Source organism: Argiope bruennichi, chromosome 8 (genome assembly GCF_947563725.1).
Source record: "Argiope bruennichi chromosome 8, qqArgBrue1.1, whole genome shotgun sequence".
Classification (NCBI taxonomy): domain Eukaryota; kingdom Metazoa; phylum Arthropoda; class Arachnida; order Araneae; family Araneidae; genus Argiope; species Argiope bruennichi.
Window position 1 is genome coordinate 132,603,559 of NC_079158.1, and position 17,996 is coordinate 132,621,554.

The window sequence follows — 17,996 nt, forward strand, 5'->3', positions numbered from 1 at the left end:
AAACACAAAACGTATCCTATTCAGGAAATATATGAAAAAGAACTTTCGTTGATTCGTAACTCTTTCGCTGATATATCAAATGCTTTATTAAAATGTAAGCATCTTTATTCTGTAAGTGCAACAAGCAGTTGAAAGTCCCCCACCCCCTTCTTGAAATGAAAGAGAAATTCTTTTTTCTCACTCAAGTAAAATGTAAAGGAAATCAATTTCCTCAATCGGCTCTGAAACTGCGGAAAGCTGCCATCTCCGAAACAAATAAATGTCATTTTTGTCGTCTGGCATTTGTTCTCCAACAAGAAAAATTCCGGAGATGTGCCAATCTGATTCGTCACAAGCGGTCAGCCAGCCACGGAACAAGCAGGCAGTGTCCGACCGTCCTTCTGCAAAATGGGGGGACATCACCACTTCCAGCGATGCAACTAAAAGCGTTTCCGTCCGCGTTCTTGTTTTCGCTATGGAGAGACAATTCGAATTTCCAGGAAATGGTTCTTGCGGAAATGCTCGGCATTCTGGAAGCGGCGGAAATGCAGGTGCTTCATCGGATGGTCCTCTCCTCACCTTCCCTTCCAAATAGCGGAAAAAATGAAAAGAAAGGTGGCTTTTGTCAGAACCTTTTCAATGAAACATCGTTACAGAGAAGATTGTTTTCCGACGATGAAAGGCTTTTAACGAGTGCCCCATTCATTTCAGTCACCTTCAGCTCGTAATCTGGTTTCAAATATGCAATTGGGAATCATTTTGAATGGTCACAAATGGGTCACAGTAGTCACAAATTATTTCCCGAAGTCGTGTCACAAAAATCAGCGCCATAATTTGGCTTTTCCCAAGGAATATACTAAAAGTAGATCTTTACCGTAATAATGAATGACTAAAATGTGTAAATTATCACATTCTGAACCAAGATTCGATAGGAAGAGAGTGGGGAATTTTTTGCTGTGGTATAAAAAATGTAACCAGTGCATGATTTTACGATGCATACATTGTATACGAGAATCAAGTAATATTAATCAAAGTTTGGTATAATCTTCGAATAATAATTTGAAAAATCTGAATTTTGAATGTACAGTCAATCAAAAACTTTCGAATGTTGCTCTTTTTTCCCGAAATTAAATATCGCATAATAAAGCTATAAAAGTCTATGAAAGTGTATGAAATATTTTTTTCCTATAAGGGCTCATTTAATATTAATACTTACTCAAACTCAATTTTTTCAAATAGCAAAATTTTATTTCTAATACGTATCTGAATTCTCCAGATTAAAATAGCTAAATATATATAACATTTGGTAATTTTGAATAAACGGTTGATGAGTTATATGCAATTTAGAATTTGAATACCTAAAGAGAGTTCTTAATTTTTCAGTACATGTAGTAATAATCAAAATCCTACTCAACGGCGGGTTTTCGCATTTGGGAGGGGCGCGAGGAGGTAATCCCAACTTACTTTTGATTAAAATATCTTCTTTATTTTTTAAATAATGGCCGAAGTAATAATAATTTAAGTATATTAAGTTAAGTATAAGTTAAGGCCGAAGTATTTTAAATAATGGAAAGAAAAATTTTTTTTAACCAATCCATGTGGAAGACCGTCCTGATTGCATTTCAAATGAAGTTTCGTTTGGGACAAACTGGAAACGATTACAGTTGTAAAAATCATTTGTGAGATCTTTAATTAATGAAAAGAAGAAGCACACAAGTAAAATTATGTGCTAATAATTAATACTAATATCAAACATTTATATATCTTGAAATATAAGAATAAATAATACATTAATGAAAAAAAAACGCAAAAGCAATTCTTTGTGTATGGATGTGTAATGTAATGTCACGAGACTTTCACAAAATATCCGATTAAAAAAAGGGGAGGAATGTTTTATTTTATATATATATACCCCCAAAAGTGGAAGAAATGTATATTTTCCTAAATAAGACATCTCGACACATACTTCCAGTTACAAAGTTTCGTTAAATAAGTTGGGCAATTGTCTGAAAACAAATAGTCTTCTGTGTATATATATATATTATACTGTTCCTATTAGTAAAATGCTTCTCTTGCATTTATTCTGGCATGCTTGAAATTCCAGATTTATATCTGCAAAAGTTGTAAAAATGTGAGTATTTTTAAAGTGACTTATCATAAATTTAGATAAAAAGTGAATCGAAACATTATAGAAAAATTTTCCTATGTAAATATTTGTCTCATCATCCAATCTTCTTGACTTTAATGAGATCGGATAACCACGCATATCGTTGTCCACTTTGATCGACAGTTACAACATCGACTTTAAAAAGAAAAGAGACATTAAATATTCGAAATATGCCAAAGAGTTAGTGCGATGAAGAAAAAAGAAAATTCTTTGCTCCCAATGGTATTAAGATTTTCTAAAATGTGAAGTATTTCTATAAAGAGAAGAGTTTTGAAATAATGATGATTTAAGCTGTCCATAACTGCAATGAGGTCTTGCTGCAAAAGAATTCATTCGTCGTATTAATTCTAGTATCCTCCTAGGAAGTGCAAACTATAGAATCCTAACTTCCTTCGGAAGAAAGAGAAGCGATGCGAAGTTATACAAATGATACAGAATATGGCATTTTGGCTTATTTTTCTAGCTAACCCTTCTTGTGCATGAACAGTCCAAACTGAATATTACAAAAGCAATTACATAGAGAATCAGGTTAATATTGTAGCCAGCCTCCATATAACATTCATGGATTCCACAAACAGCTGGAATCATATCAAGATCATCGCCTAGAATTTCGCAAATAGGTCCTACTCGAGGTAGAATCAACTCTTTCTTTTCTGAGAGATGTAATCTGGACCGATGATTGTTACTTTCGTCGAAATAAATGCATCCATTAAAACGATCATTTTTTTATACATAAAATTGTGCGTTCTTTGCAGAGGTTCAGCATCAGTGATAATTTTTTGTGCCGTGGCATTTTCGGAAAATATTTGGTGAGTCCCATTTTAATCAACAATATACTGAACGGTAACGGAAATCTTCAGTTAATCTTGAACGGCATTTGTTTGAATGAATGGATGAATTGTCTTTTGGCAGCATTTCCAAACGCGTGGTTACAGTTAGATGGCGCTTTCCCTCACATCACGGAAAGCTGGAAAAAAATATCCTTAGATCTTGTATTAGTTAGTCTAAATGGTTTCCAACATTTCATTGTTAATTTTGTGGAATATTCTTTCAGCAGTAATTATGCGCATAAAATAATATTTCAGTTGAGATGTTTCACTGACTGACAAAAAAAAAAAAAAAAAACTGCTTATATCATTGAGATAAAGTAATTCAATCATTTTTATCCGCCATTCTCTAATAAAGGATAACATAAGAACACGTAATAATTCCTAAACCTATTTCCAGTTGTCTGCCTGAGAATAGTAGTACGGCGACCAAAATGCGGCGCTCTTTTGTTTTCATTCAAATGAAAGGATACTCCCCCAACATAGAAGACTAGCTAGAATCTCGATTTCCTTCGCCCCTGCGGTAAAGAGAATCTAACGAACAATTTGGAGCTTTTTCTTTTTGAGCCTAATATTCGATACATAATTATAATCTGATGATCAAAATGCCGTTCTCAAACCTCATCTGGGTAATACGTTTTTAAGTTCACATGCTCAAAAATAATTAGAAGAAAAAAAAATTATATCTATCAGCCCGAAATTACAGACAGATCTCCAATACTGTCTACATATCATAAACTAAAATTCATTCTTGTAGTGATTTTGTATTGCATGCATAGATACAAGAATTCGTAGAAACCCATCAATGAATGCGACTGAAAATTTGTTACCAATTTTTTAGCAAATTTTATCTATCTAGCTCATTTCTAGTCTTCTGTCAAACGATTTTAGTTTGCCATGATCGTGTTCACAGAACAAAAGAACAGACTTCATTCTCATGAATTTAGTCCATAGTTATAGAAAAATTTCCCGTTCTTGTATAAAATTACAGATTCAGATCTTTTTCCATAAAGAAAATAATTTTATGTTTTCATTAAATCATCATAAATATTCCAATGAATCCAATAAGGAGAATTATATTTTGAAATACCTTCTGCGATTATAATTCCATAATGAAAAAAACGCAAGCGTTTTAAATATGAGTTTTAGCAGCACCCATGACAGGATGGATGTTAACGAAATTAAAAGCAGAAAAAAACATGAGAAATGGCTGCAAAAAGAAAGTAAAAAAATAATGATAATGCAACATTTATTTATTAATTAATTATATTTTGGAGATCATAGTGTTCAGTGGTTATCGCTATTTACAAAGATGAATGCGTGCGTGTTGGATGCCAGACAGTTTGGCCAAGAGCTGCCGAATCTTGAAGAATGGAAATGTGCATCTCGGAGTGATTTTTTAATTAATTAAAAATTAAGCCGATTTTAAGGGATTTTCTGAGATAATTCAGAAAATATTATTACACATAAATAAATTTTGCACCATTTTAAAATTTAAAAAAATTTCCTTTTTAATAATACCATATTAACAATTGTGAGAAATTTTGCTTTTTTTTTTTTTTTTTTTCTTTTTTAAATTTTTAACAATAGATTGCGTTGTTGCCCTGAGGTTCAAACCGTTTCCATTATTCCATCTACTATATGATCTAGAGATTTTTTTTTCTATTGTGGAAAGTTAAAGAAGAAGGATTTTGTGAATGTCTCTCTAGTTTACGAACGGATAAAAAAGTGATGGATTGAATCGCTTATTTGATCTTTAATAGCCCCATGATATCATGAAACTGCTCTCCAGTACAAAGATCATTTTCACAATGAACAGAAATAATACAATTAAAATAATACGGCGTGTTTGTCAGACAATTTGAAGGACATTGCGCTATATCTAAATGACTTATCTACAAGGAATTATAATCGGTGAACCACCATTGGTGTCTAATCCCTATTAGTAATAAAGATGAATGTGTATGCTGTGTTTATATGCCAAATATTTTGACTTACAGCAACCAAACGTTTTACATATATACTTTAGAGTGTGGAAATTTACATTTTGAGGATATTTTTTTAAAAAATTTCAATGCTTTTGAACAACGAAATGCCACTCTATCTCCCCTGAAGGCATACTGATAAATCTAAATGATCGACAGCAATGGATAGGAACTGTGGTTGAGGCTGAAGGGCAGCCACCACCCAAAGCACAACCCACCGCGTATTAGATACGTCCCATCATCGATAAAGAGTAGCCGCTCCATGTGTGTAAGCGATGAGAACCGACCATCAAGTCGGAATCTTCGAGTCCCCATGAGGAGTGATGATTGTAAGTCTAAGAATTCAGACTATAAATTAGAAGAATGTATGTTTATTGAAGAGAATGGTGTCAGGTTTCTAAAACAGTATGCGTTATATGTCTGTAAAGTTTGAAATATAAATGAATTTTGTTTGAAACTATTAATACCAAGTTGCAAAAAATATTGAATTGAAATTTTTAGTAATTATTAATTCCGTGAGCCACCTGGTCGCCAAAAGCAACTACACTCATGTCCAAAATTAAGGTCACAAACATAAAATCTGCGAAAAATGAAAAACTATTCACTGCGTTGCCACGAAATTTGGCGCAGAGGTACACGACAATGGAAGAAAGAACACAGACACATAACAACACGGAAAAGATTTTAATTGGGAATTAAGAAAAAGGATATATCAAAAAGTGTTACATTTTGAATCAGAGATAAAGCATTTATCTCGGGAAAAGCCTGTCCAATATGGAATGTGACCACCGTGCACTGCTATACTGGCTTCACAACGAGCTTTCATACTGTTTATGAGGGTGTCAATAAATGCTTGGAGCAACAAAGCCCATTCTTCCAAAAAGGTGGCTTTTAACTCTTGGAGGGTATTAGGAGGGGGGTTACGCTGTGCAATGGCTCTTCCGAGACCATACCAAACATGTTCAATAGGATTGTGATCCGGAGTCCTCGAGGGCCAGTCCATACGTCGAATATCCTCTTCCTCAAGAAAATCATCAACGATCTGGGTTCTGTGTGGAAGCGCATTTTCATCCATAAACATGAAGTCTTGGCCAAAAGCACCCCGGAACAACCTCACATATGCTTCAAGGATATCATCTCTATAGAGATGTGCATTGACAGTACCCGCATCGAAGACGTGCAGTGGTGTACGACTGCCCAACATTATGCCACCACAAATAAGGATTCCTCTGCCACCAAATCTGTCGATTTCTTTTACATAGGAGGGATGATAGTGAGCTCCTCGCTCTCTCCAGATGAAGATTCGACGAGTGTCACACTGTGAGGTAAATCTCGACTCATCACTGAAAAGAACACGCCCCCATTCTTGCTGTGCCCAAGACTGATATGTTAGGCACTACAACAGCCGGGCTTTTCTGTTGGATGCAGTCAAAGGGACGCACTCAACTGGTCGCCGAGCATAAAGAGCCCTGATAGACGTCTGTATACTTTTTGTCTGGAAATTCTTATTCCAGACGTAGCAGAAAGGTCACGAGCAAATTGAGGAGCAGTTGCCAGCCTATGCCGTCGTGCGCTTAATGCCAAATAGCGATCCTGTGCAGGTGTCTTTGCTCTGTGACGGCCTTGTCCGGCCTTCCTGGTTCTAGTACCACTTGTTTGGAATTGATTTCACAACCTGAATACCACTTTCGGTGCCACTTGTAACCATCGAGCCGCTTCCGCTTGAGACTGCCCAGCCTCAAGCCTACCAACGGTTCCCCATCTCAAGACATCGTCTAAACGATTATGAGAACTCATTCTCACTGGAAACAGGTTAAATGTTTTGTTTTAATGCAGTATTCACAAAATTCCTAAAGGTCTAATTTCCGTAGTTCCCCAAAAACTAATGCTAAACAACATTTTTTCCCACAAAAAAAGGTTAATATCGTGTTAGCGGTCCTTCACAATATATAAAATATAATTTGTTTAAATTTTACTGGTAGCCATTTAGAATTACTTTGAAAAACATTTTTGTGACCTTAATTTTGGACATGGATGTAGTAGACAATAAAAGACTGAAAATAAGAACACTTTTAAAAAATCGAATAAGACAATAACGATGGAAAATGTATTGCTAGCGATGTTATAAGAATTTAAATAATACAAAAGTAACTAAGGGAATACACTATCTTCTCGCCTCGATTGACGTCGAAGTTCTTCTATATCGCTCGTTCGTTTCTATAGAGTCATAAGCTTTTTGTCGGTAATAAGTAGTGGTAAGTACATCAATTACCAAATATTAATATAAACTATTCCAAATTATATAAATTGTCATCATAGATTTTTCGTCAAATATGGAAAATAAAATTATAAATTTTCAAAATTAAAATATTCTGGTAACAGAGAGATCTGTTTGTAAATATTAGTGGAAGCTAAATTATATAATATATCTAGGAACCAAATTATTTGAAGCAATCAGAAATCCATCATGTGAAAATTTTTAGATAGATATAATTGACTATTTCTCTACTTGATGCGACAGTAGACACGTTAGAATAAAATTTCACAATAACATTCTAATGCTATTTGGTATTAAATTCAGAAAATAATGAAAACTGAACAACAAAATCGTTTCGCTCAAACTATCTAATCCCCCCCCCTCTTCCCTCCAAAACAATTTGGTTGCCTCAGACGAGGATAATGAGGTTGCTGAGATGCAATTTTATCTCATTGCCTGTCGCAGATCTTCAGCCGATTCAAGCAAGTGAACTTATGAACTGTTGCCTAACACCAACCTGTAAACTCGGCTTGATTTTGCGTCCGCATAAATGTCTGACATACATATAATTATCATAATTCTTAATTTCTTAATTAATTTGATAAATTAAAAAAATCAATGAATGAGTGCTGATAGTTATTATTTCAAAAAAATTGAAAAAGGTAATTGAATAAGCACTTCGCACGCAAAAATTTAAGTCTAAATTTTTTGACAAGTATTTAACAAAGTTTCAAATTCAGTAAAATATGTCGATGGTGCAAAACAGATTTTGATAAAGGCAACTGTTTGCATTTTTTAACAATGCAGAAAAGCGTTTTCCTGTAATCATTTGAAACCATGACATAAGCAAATGCGTGCAAAAAAAATCACCCGAAACATCACCAAGCATGGGGAAAGAAGCTGTCAATATTAAAATTTAAAGTTCGGGCCTCGAGGGGCATTGAGCCATTATTACGACTACTTGTGCACCAAATTTCATAGCTATGAATACAATTGTCTGGACACCGCAGACGAATGCAAGCTCACAACTTTCTTTTCTAAATATAGATTTTATTAATATTTTTTGAAATTATAAGCTCAATAATGCTCTAATACGATTATGAAATTTATTTATTTCTTCTCTGCCATTATATTATGTTTAAAAATAAGTACTTTATTGTATTTTGACGTAGAATTTGGTAACAGTTTGCTGTTTGGTAGCAGAGCGGCCGCTTGAATCTTGTACTAATGAAGAAATGAAGTATTGTTACGTTTGCAGATCGTTTCGATTATGCAAATGTTTGATGTAGTAACGTACTCTTAAAATTCAATTCATAAATAGGAATATTTTTGCTTTTATGATATAAGTTCTAGAAGACTGCTTGTGAAGTTGCACGGGACTATGAATTAATATTTCCTTTAAAAAATCTACAATACGTTCACTCTCTTTCTTTTCTGTATTCAGCCCCAAATCGAAATTTAATGTTTCTCATTTTCATGCTCATCTAACTAAGTCATCAAGCGAGCTGGGCTGGCATTTTCATTTTTCGGATCGTTGCAGTCAAACTTTTCACTTTGGCAAACGCTTTAGTAAGGCGATTAGAGATTGCAGCAGCCAATCATCTGCGAGTACTTTTTTAATAAATTCGTTCGCATCCGAAAGATTCACCGTAATGAACGCAACCCGCTATCATGATTCTCGAATGTCATCGGGCCCAGTGAGAGAGGAGACACCTGTTCTCCCGCCGCCTCGTCGCCAGGCGACCAACCTCCGCCTCCACCCGCTTTTCAAGATATCGTCTAAAGGATTTTTTTTCCCTATCTATTTATTTCCCTTCGAGGAGTCGCAACTCAACGCCCACCTCCCTACATGCGGTGAGACGGATCTTTTCACAAGACACACTGAATTGACAAACGATTCACATCCATCACAACTGAAAGCGATGAAGAATTTTCATGCTTCTGAATCCATTCGAATTTGCTGCCTTGCGTCAAAACACCTGCGCCACAGTATAGGTAATAAATGGCTTCATACGATAGCATGAATGCCCAACAGGTGAAGGAATTCCACAGTGTCACTAGTTTGTGATAATATAAAAAAAAAATTAAGATCGAATATTAACACAGTTTGTCATGAAAACGGGATTATTTTAGTTTCCTCAAACTGCAGAAAGTAATCTGTTCGTTCTAGATGGGGGGGGGGAAGCAATCACGCGAAAAAAGACCAGAGAATCGAATTTTCCCAGAATGTATTGTCAATCGAATAAATAAAATAAATAAGTATTGCGGAATTATCAAAATATTAGTATATTGAATGCTCACTTCCTACAAATATTCAAGAAAAAATGATGGTAATTTTGACATTATTCCACCCAACAATTATGATTAGATGAATAGAATTCATGCTGCTGAAATCTCGGTTGCTATAAGCTGGGGAAATTACCCGACGCATGTTGAAATGTATGAAGAGACCAAACGCAAAATCAAACCAATCTACTTCTTTTATTCAGAAGAATTTAAATACTGAATTATGAAAAGATTTAAAATTACGATTAGAAACATTTCTATGAATTATTTCGTCTTTTTAAGCTACAAGTTGTCAGGATTCATTACAACATTTTATTGTCTTGACAAATATGACTTCGAAATTGCTTCATATTAGGAAATATGTAAGGATGTAAACAGACTCCAGTGATTAAAACTACTGCATAAAAATGACACTTTAGTGACTTTTGATGTAGCAAATAATAAACATAGGGAAAAAATCATGAGGATATTTTAACTTCTGAAAATGGTATCTTTCACAAAAAATGAACTCCTTTTAACACATTTACTGGCATGACTTGATGTTTTCTAAACTATATTTGAGAAATAGTAGGGAGTGCCTCATTTATTTAGAAAGTAGGTATGAATCAGGTACATGTCTTGGCAGCGAAAGTGTTTAAAGGAGTCCATTGTGTGCGAAACCTACCATTTTTCAGCAGTTAAAATATCATCATGATTATTCATTTAGATACACTGTCTTTTCGAATAAATAAAAAACATCTTTAAAAACTTTTCGCTGACGAAGTCGTGAGTTATAATTATTTTCTGTTTAATTATTCACTTAAAAGAAAATCCGACCCTAACGAAAAACTGTTCAGAAATAAAAGGTGTTTTTTGTGTTTTGTTTTCTTCTGATCAAATGAATCAAAATAAATTTGAATTACGGACAAAATTTTAAAATTATGTCAAAAGGAAATTAATATGATCAAAGGAAACGAAAAAAAAATTACGAATTAGCCAAATCTTATTGTCATTGCTAATTGATTTGCAGATGGTAGTAGAACATTCAAATCCCATTCACATACAGCGACATTTTCCTTACAGATTGCTTCCAATCTGATTTCTTTCACTGTTAAATACTAAAACTTTAGCCGAAAGCAGTCAAATGCTAAACACTGTTCAGAAATAGGGGACGAAACGTTCAATCAAAATATCCCTCTCTACCGGTCACTTTCACCACCTCATAGTTGGAACACCGTGTTAATATATATTTGGCAAGCAAACATGAACATGATCTAGGTCCTTCGAATGTTCCGAGACCCTAGCAACATACCAGCGGTCACGTGATGCCAATGTTTGATTCTCTCTCGTGTGGGAAGATTTGGTGCCTGGGCAGGAGGAAGGGCGGGGGATGAATACAAGAGCGAGGTCACCGAAATCCGCCACCACCTGCCTGCATTTCGAAGATCCTCTCACGACCCGTGTTTACCTTTGAGAAGAGGGGGACAAGCGCATAAGGGATTCAATGTTGTTGGCAAATATCTAAAACTTAATTTGTAATTCTTGAACCTGTTAAGACCTGTCCTGAAAGTGATTATTCAAATATTACACCCTCGAAATTTCCACAGCCGAAATGATCTTCGCACATCCAATGAGTAATGGTTCACCCTTTTAGCTGTGAATGCAGAAGCATCGACTCTCAAAAATTAAATGTCATCCATTTATTGAGTTGGCATTCCTGTCGTATTTCATCTTATTCTGCTTACTGTAAATGAAATGATTTAAAGTCTAAAAATTACTTGCACCCATAGTAACTGTCTACATTGGCTCAAAAAAAAAAAAATGGAGTGAAAAAATGCCCGCTTTTCGTGAGCAGAAATGAAACTATTCACTCTAGCCTTTAGTATTTCTGAATGAGTTTCCGTAATGGGTTCAAAAAAAATAAAGGCAACATTTTGATAGAATCATTCAAATTCAAATTTTTCTTTAAACTATAAGAAGAGTTATTTAATATATATATATATATATATATATATATATATAATATGCTAATTTTCAAACATACTTTGAGAAGTAAACCTTTAGAATATAGCTATTATGCAACCATTCTTTTTTAATCATCATTACTCTTACTTATAATCACATATACTTTTCACTTTCTTCCAGGCAGATAAACATCATCCATACATGGCCGTGTCAACGAAAGAAGCGGTGATGTTGTAAATCTGAATTAGCTCAAGTGAGTTGATACGTTTTACTCTTTAATAGTTAAATATCCTTACTTTTTCAGAGTAAAATTGCTTCCATCCGATGGCAGAAACAAATAATTTAGCCTCCCACCCACAAACATCGTTCTGTTTTCGCAATTTTTTAGTTCAAGTGAAAGTACAAGACCCAAAAATGTGTTAGCAACGGTCGCTTACCCTCCATTTTCAAGAGAAATTTTTAAAACATTACTTCGTTGTATTTTGTCTGCTGTAGAGAAAAATAAAGAAAAGCATAAGAGAATCAGCTACACTGTTTCCTCCACTCCCCCTCCCCTTTTTTTCGTATAAACGCTCGTGACATCTAGATACGTCAGCAGTGTTCTCTTCCATTTTCAAAAAATATCACACAATAAAGCCTTGCATCGATACTTCAACAACTGCAACGATTTGCTTGTGTTAATAGCCAATCGGAATGTTTATTGCACAAATAAACATTCTGATTGTTAAATATCTATTATATTAAAATTAAATATCGATCAATTATATTAAAATTTAAAATAAAATTTCCTTTTGGTGTGACGTTATAATTTATCAAAGTTGTTTCACATTACTGAATTCATTCTATTAATAGGGTTGCAGAACAGCTGGCCACTGAAGAGGGCTAGTTAATTTTAGCAACTAATTTGTTATTTTTTTCTTTTATCTTTTCTCATTATCTAAAACACTAAGGTCCATAGCACAGAAATCGCTCTTATTATTTATTAAGGAATGGCACCATTTAAATGTAAACAAATCATTGTACAAAGGTTTCAGACAATTTCTTAAACGTCTTCGCTGTAGAATTTAATTCAACCTTCGCACATCAACGCTGCAAAATTTTATTAAAAATGCTTTAGACCGGGCTTGAGTTGTCACCAAAAAATTCATTCAGTCAGAGGAAAGAAGATTCAAAAGGAATCAAGAAAGTGGCATCAAACAAAAAGTTTCCTCGGACGCGAAAATAAGTTAAGTATCAGCAGATTGGTAATGACTCTATGCTTGCATTGTGGAAACTGATGACCACATCTTACAAAACTCTTAATCGCACAAAAATGGTTTTTCATTGAATTAAAACTCAACATTAGCTTTTTAATGATAACAGTTTCATTTCTGTATAATGTTTTTCTTTATTTTTAATAAATTTTTAAAAATTGAAAATACATTCTTTGATGAAATTCAGACTCATCCATCAAAACATTTATTCGCGTGCTTTTCCCAGTTAAAACTGCTTTATTTGGACGTTTACGTCGAAAGAAGATTTTCACTTCTGCTTTTATTTCGTAGTATATGCACTGTTTTTATTTTCACCCACAATGCTTTATTGGAGATTGAATCAATTAAATCCATTCAATCATATCAAACTACAGGCTGAATTATTATTTTTTATAAAATAATGTGTTTCATCGTTTAACTGCCGAAAAGTCACTATTCTGAGATAGCAAGCTGGTCACCAAAGGCGTCTAGCTGTCACAGAACTAGTGACTTATTTTTGTTAGCGAATAAATAACCAAAAGGGCGGAAATGATCGGGGAACTTCCGAAAGCTTATTTGTGTGTGGGGGGGGGAGACTCCTTACATTAAAAAAATACTTTGTAGTAATTTTCCCAGTCATATGTAGTTGGTTAAATCACTTATATCAGTTCCCAAATCGAGCGAGCGCACTCCTTCAGCAAACACTGTATAAAGCATTATTTGTTAAACTGATGTTTCGTTTTGTTTTTCCAGGACTGCATTCATCTCCTGCTGCCATCTGTCGACGTCAATCTGTGATAGTCGCAATCAAGCGCCACTCAGGAACGCACTTCCCAATCAAGCGCGCAGCTGCGACTCCAAGCACCAAAGGAGCCTCGCTCGTGAAAAACTGAAGCAAATATTTGAGTTCTCAAAATCAAGTGGTTTGATTACGAAGTAGCAAACCATTTGCATCATCTGCATGTGACGTTCAAAATGCGATTAATTTAAGGAACATATTCATCATACTATGGCAATAACCGGAAAGAATATCAACTTTATAAAAGACGTATAATATGCTTTTATTTGAACTTTTTTAGAAGCTCTTGTACATAAGAAAATATAAATGTAGATTTTTAGTAAAACTAAATGAATGTGTGAACATTCTTTTGTGCAGAAGTCAAAACAGAGCTGTAATATAGATAGACTTCTGATAATTAATATGTGAATACTTGTGTATTGTGACTGATAATTTCAAAATCGTGTTTTAAAATGGATTTATACAGGAATTTAAAAGGAAAAAAACTGTACAAGTTTCGTGACAAAGATTAATTTTGAAAATTGATTCACAGCGATGTAAATTAACTTCAAAATACCATTGTTGCGTTAATTATTAATAATTCATTCATAAAATTATGTTTTTATATAGATGATAAGAAAATATGTATTTTGAAGCAATGAAATGAGCTTATGACCTAGAGGGCTTTAATTAACTATAAATATTGATAAAAGGTGGAAAAATAAGATTAAAATTTTCTGCTCTAATTTTTTTTTCTTTTTTTCTTTTTGCATATGTTTTAAAGCCATTTTTTTTAAATGAAAAATCTTAATATGGCAAAATTAAAAATTCTATAAAAAAAGTATTCTTTTTTTCCTTAGACTTTTAAAAGCTATCAATTTCATTTTAATATTTAGAGAAACTAGAAAATGAATAAAAAGTCATTAGTTCATTTCTTTTTTACATTGCATTTGTACAAAAGTAATGTAAATTTTATAAAATCAAAAGAAAATCATCGAAAAGTGCAAAGTTAATTTAATGATATTATTTTCCTGTATGTCCTCATTATTGTACAAATACATGCTTTTGCTGCAATTGATTAATAAAATCAATGTTTCTAATTTTTTAGTTCTTTTGGTGAAGTATTTTCATTTGTTACAACTAAGAATTCAAATATTACTTCATCATGTTACAACTTAAAAATTATTCATTCCTCTAAAATTTCAATAAGCATTACCTCAAATAAAGCACATTTTACAAATGCTCAATAATAATGCTTTTATAAATGAATTTTAACTTTTTATTTGAAAAATTTCAAAAATTTGGACATGAGATAAAAAATTGCTGTAAGAAAATAAATTTTAATCATAACTGTATATTAATTGAAAAAAGAAACCACTAATTTGGATATTATATACCTAGATCCAAGTATCAAACATAATAAAAATGTGTGTGTGGAGGGGGTTAGTGTGTGTGCGAAATTTAGCTACTAAAATTCGCTTATATATACTTTGGCAAGTGGGAATGTAAATTCAAGAAAATTAATATTAATTTTGATTTTTTTAAATAATTGAAAATTGAGAAATTTTTTGATGTTTTGCCATGATAATGTCCGAAAATATTACGGCTCGAAATTGACTTTTACATCATTTTAAACTTCAAAAAATTGTATTTTAAATAATACTAATTTGATGTCAACATGTTCCTATTTTTAATTAATTATCAAAAAAGCTTTAAACATATTTTCCAACAATACATCTCATATAAAATAAAAATGAAATTTCACTTCCACGATCATGTTAAAATTATATGAGGAAAATTGATTTTTATCAACGTGTTGCCACTTATTGGAAAAACTCAAATGAAAGAAATAAAATTAATTCTCACTGCAAACGAAATCCAGAAGACTATAATTTTCATTTTCAGCATTCAATCCATGCCTGTATGGAATGAAACAAATAAGAAACATGATATTTTTTTAGAAAAATAAATGTAAGAAAATGTTTTCTGAGACCTTTTAAAATATCTATATTATGAATTCAATATATAGATAAGTATAATTTAAGGGAAACATTTATATATATAAAGGATATCCACTCGAATCCGACAAATAGTTAATTTCTAATCATTAGTAACAAAGAGATATCTATCTCACATAAAGGTGGGTTTACACTCGGCCTGTTATAAAACGGCCAGAAAGACAATGCAAGCTCAGAAAGGGACTGATTTATGTTTTCTACAATTTCATAAGGTAGATTCAAGTATTCCATGCTTGGCTATAAATTACTGTTTTGGCGTCCCTGAATGTTTCTGTGTATCGTATTAAAGTTATGTATATTTACCCTATTTACCCAAGAAACATAATAAAATGAAAAAAAAAAAAAAAAAAGCTCAACATATATAAATTTTGAAAACTAGAAAAAATGGCAAAAAAAATGAAAAAAAAAAAAAAAAAACTCGCATTAGAAAAAACAAAAACTACTTTTAGAAACACCGCTTGTGACAACACTAATAAATAATAACTTTCCAGTTTCTTTACCGTTTTCGAGTAATGGGGATTTTTCGTCTCTCAGTCAGCAATTGTCTGAATACTTAAGCAATATACGTGTTAACCCTGAATTGCTTGTTTAATTAGAAATGGGAAACAATATCAGATTAAGTAAAAAAAAAAAAAAAAAAGAGGAAAAAAAAAAGACTTAATGTTTTTAAGAAAGTTTTTATTTAATTTGTTTATAATTTTTAATTTTATGTTTTAATCCCTCATTCCTGCCGTAAGAATTGGGCCTTTCTGTTCATGGCATTTTAAAACAGTTTGTTTCCTCTTTCTTTTGTTGTCTGGAGGGACGAAATCAATCCCTCAGGAAATCCCACTAACCTGAGGACATACATGATTCCAGAACAACATCGGGGTTGGCGAGCGAAAGCGAGCAGGGGTCGAAGCCCCCTAGTTTCTAATTGGATAAAAAGTCTAAATAAAGTGAAGAATTATATTTTATGTAGTTTGAATTAATAAATGTTCTGATGAATTAGGAATTTTATATTTTTATATAGATTTTCGGTCTTATGAGTCATATTTAATAAAATATTCTTCAGATACTCGCATTTTAAATAAAAAATAAAATTGCTATTGCAGCTGATATTTTTCATAAGTCGGTTAGATTTAAACATATTTTTGTGTAAAAGTAGAGTATCAAGCATATTTTACTGAATATGATTCACAAAACAGAAGAACTGCAGAAAATTTCACAACTTTACGGAAGCACAGTTAATGTCTGAAACAAAATAAAATTCTATTATTGGTTATTTAGAGTAGTTTCTCAACTGAAAGCATATGCCTATTTCGAATAGTTTGGAAATTAGCTATTGGAATTACACTCTCTATATAAAAAACCTTCAGGGAAATAACGATTTGAAAATTCAAAAATTTTCACAGGGCAAGAAGTTAATTTTAAAGAGAGAAAAGAAAGAAATTCACAAAATGAAACTGAAAAACATAGGTTGGGTATCGCTTAGAAAATTCTTTTCAATTCAAAAAAGAAAATTAAAATGAACGAGCTTAGACACAGTCACCATATTTGTGCTAATCAGACGCGCATTTTAAGTTACTTGCCATCTTTGACAACTAGTTTAATTTTTGAGGTTAAACTACTAATGCGGAATGAAATTCTTAAGTCCATTTCCTTATTTGATAAGATTGAAAAACAAAAATTTTATCAAACCAATAAAAAAAAAATAAACCTGTTGCACGTGTAAATTAAAAAAAAGTATGTACTACAAAATAAACGGAAGTGAAAAATCTTTTGGGGGGGGGGGTAAAAGTCCAAAGAAAACAATTCCTTTATTTTAATTTTAACAGCAAAAGGACACGATCGTTTGTCTTGCAGAGTAAGTTTGAATTTCATCACAACATTATTGATTGTGCATTAAATAAAATTTTGAAATTTTCACATTTTATATATTTTAAATAAACTTTCAAAATTTTATCAAAAATAAAGAAAAATTACGCTTACATGAAAATAATGTAATTAAAAAGTTTGCTAAAATTTACTGACTAAAAATGACTTTTATGAATTTAATGAGTAAATGCAATGCTGATGGAATTTTCAAAAATAATTAATTTCTAATCTTGCAAAAAAAAAAAAAAATGCTATGGTAGGTCATAAATGGTTGGATTATAACATTAAAGTTACTCTTGGATTAAAATTAACCTGTGGAACTGATGGATTCAACCATTTACTAGAGACTAAACTTCCGTTTTCATCTATTAAAGCTCTGCAGAGAAGACGATCAAAATTTACAGTTCGAATTTGAAGTTTTATTGGAAGTCTTCCAACTGCCGAAACTTAAAGTTAAAACTAAATATACATTCTCATGTGCCTTTTTAATATAATTATAAACGAAATATATTATGCTTTATAAAATAATTTTAATATATGTTTGAAGAATGTCTGTTTATTTCTTTCATTTAAGATATTGAAAGAAAAAATAAGGGATATAAAAGAAAAATTAAGGTTTCTAACTTTTAAGAATAAATTCTTAAATTAAAACTTATATCTTCAGTT

At 32.4% G+C, this 17,996-nt stretch overlaps 1 protein-coding gene across 1 annotated transcript in view; it reads left to right on the forward strand.

The window, feature by feature from the left end:
* LOC129980879 (tumor necrosis factor receptor superfamily member 16-like) overlaps positions 1 to 14,450 on the forward strand; it is a 64,133-nt gene extending 49,683 nt beyond the window's left edge. Inside the window, exons 4-5 of the mRNA XM_056091329.1 lie at positions 11,626 to 11,698; positions 13,431 to 14,450. Coding sequence (XP_055947304.1) covers positions 11,626 to 11,682 — 57 coding nt within the window. The 3' untranslated portion in view covers positions 11,683 to 11,698; positions 13,431 to 14,450. The remainder of the gene's footprint in view (positions 1 to 11,625; positions 11,699 to 13,430) is intronic.
* The last annotated feature ends 3,546 nt before the right edge of the window (positions 14,451 to 17,996 follow it).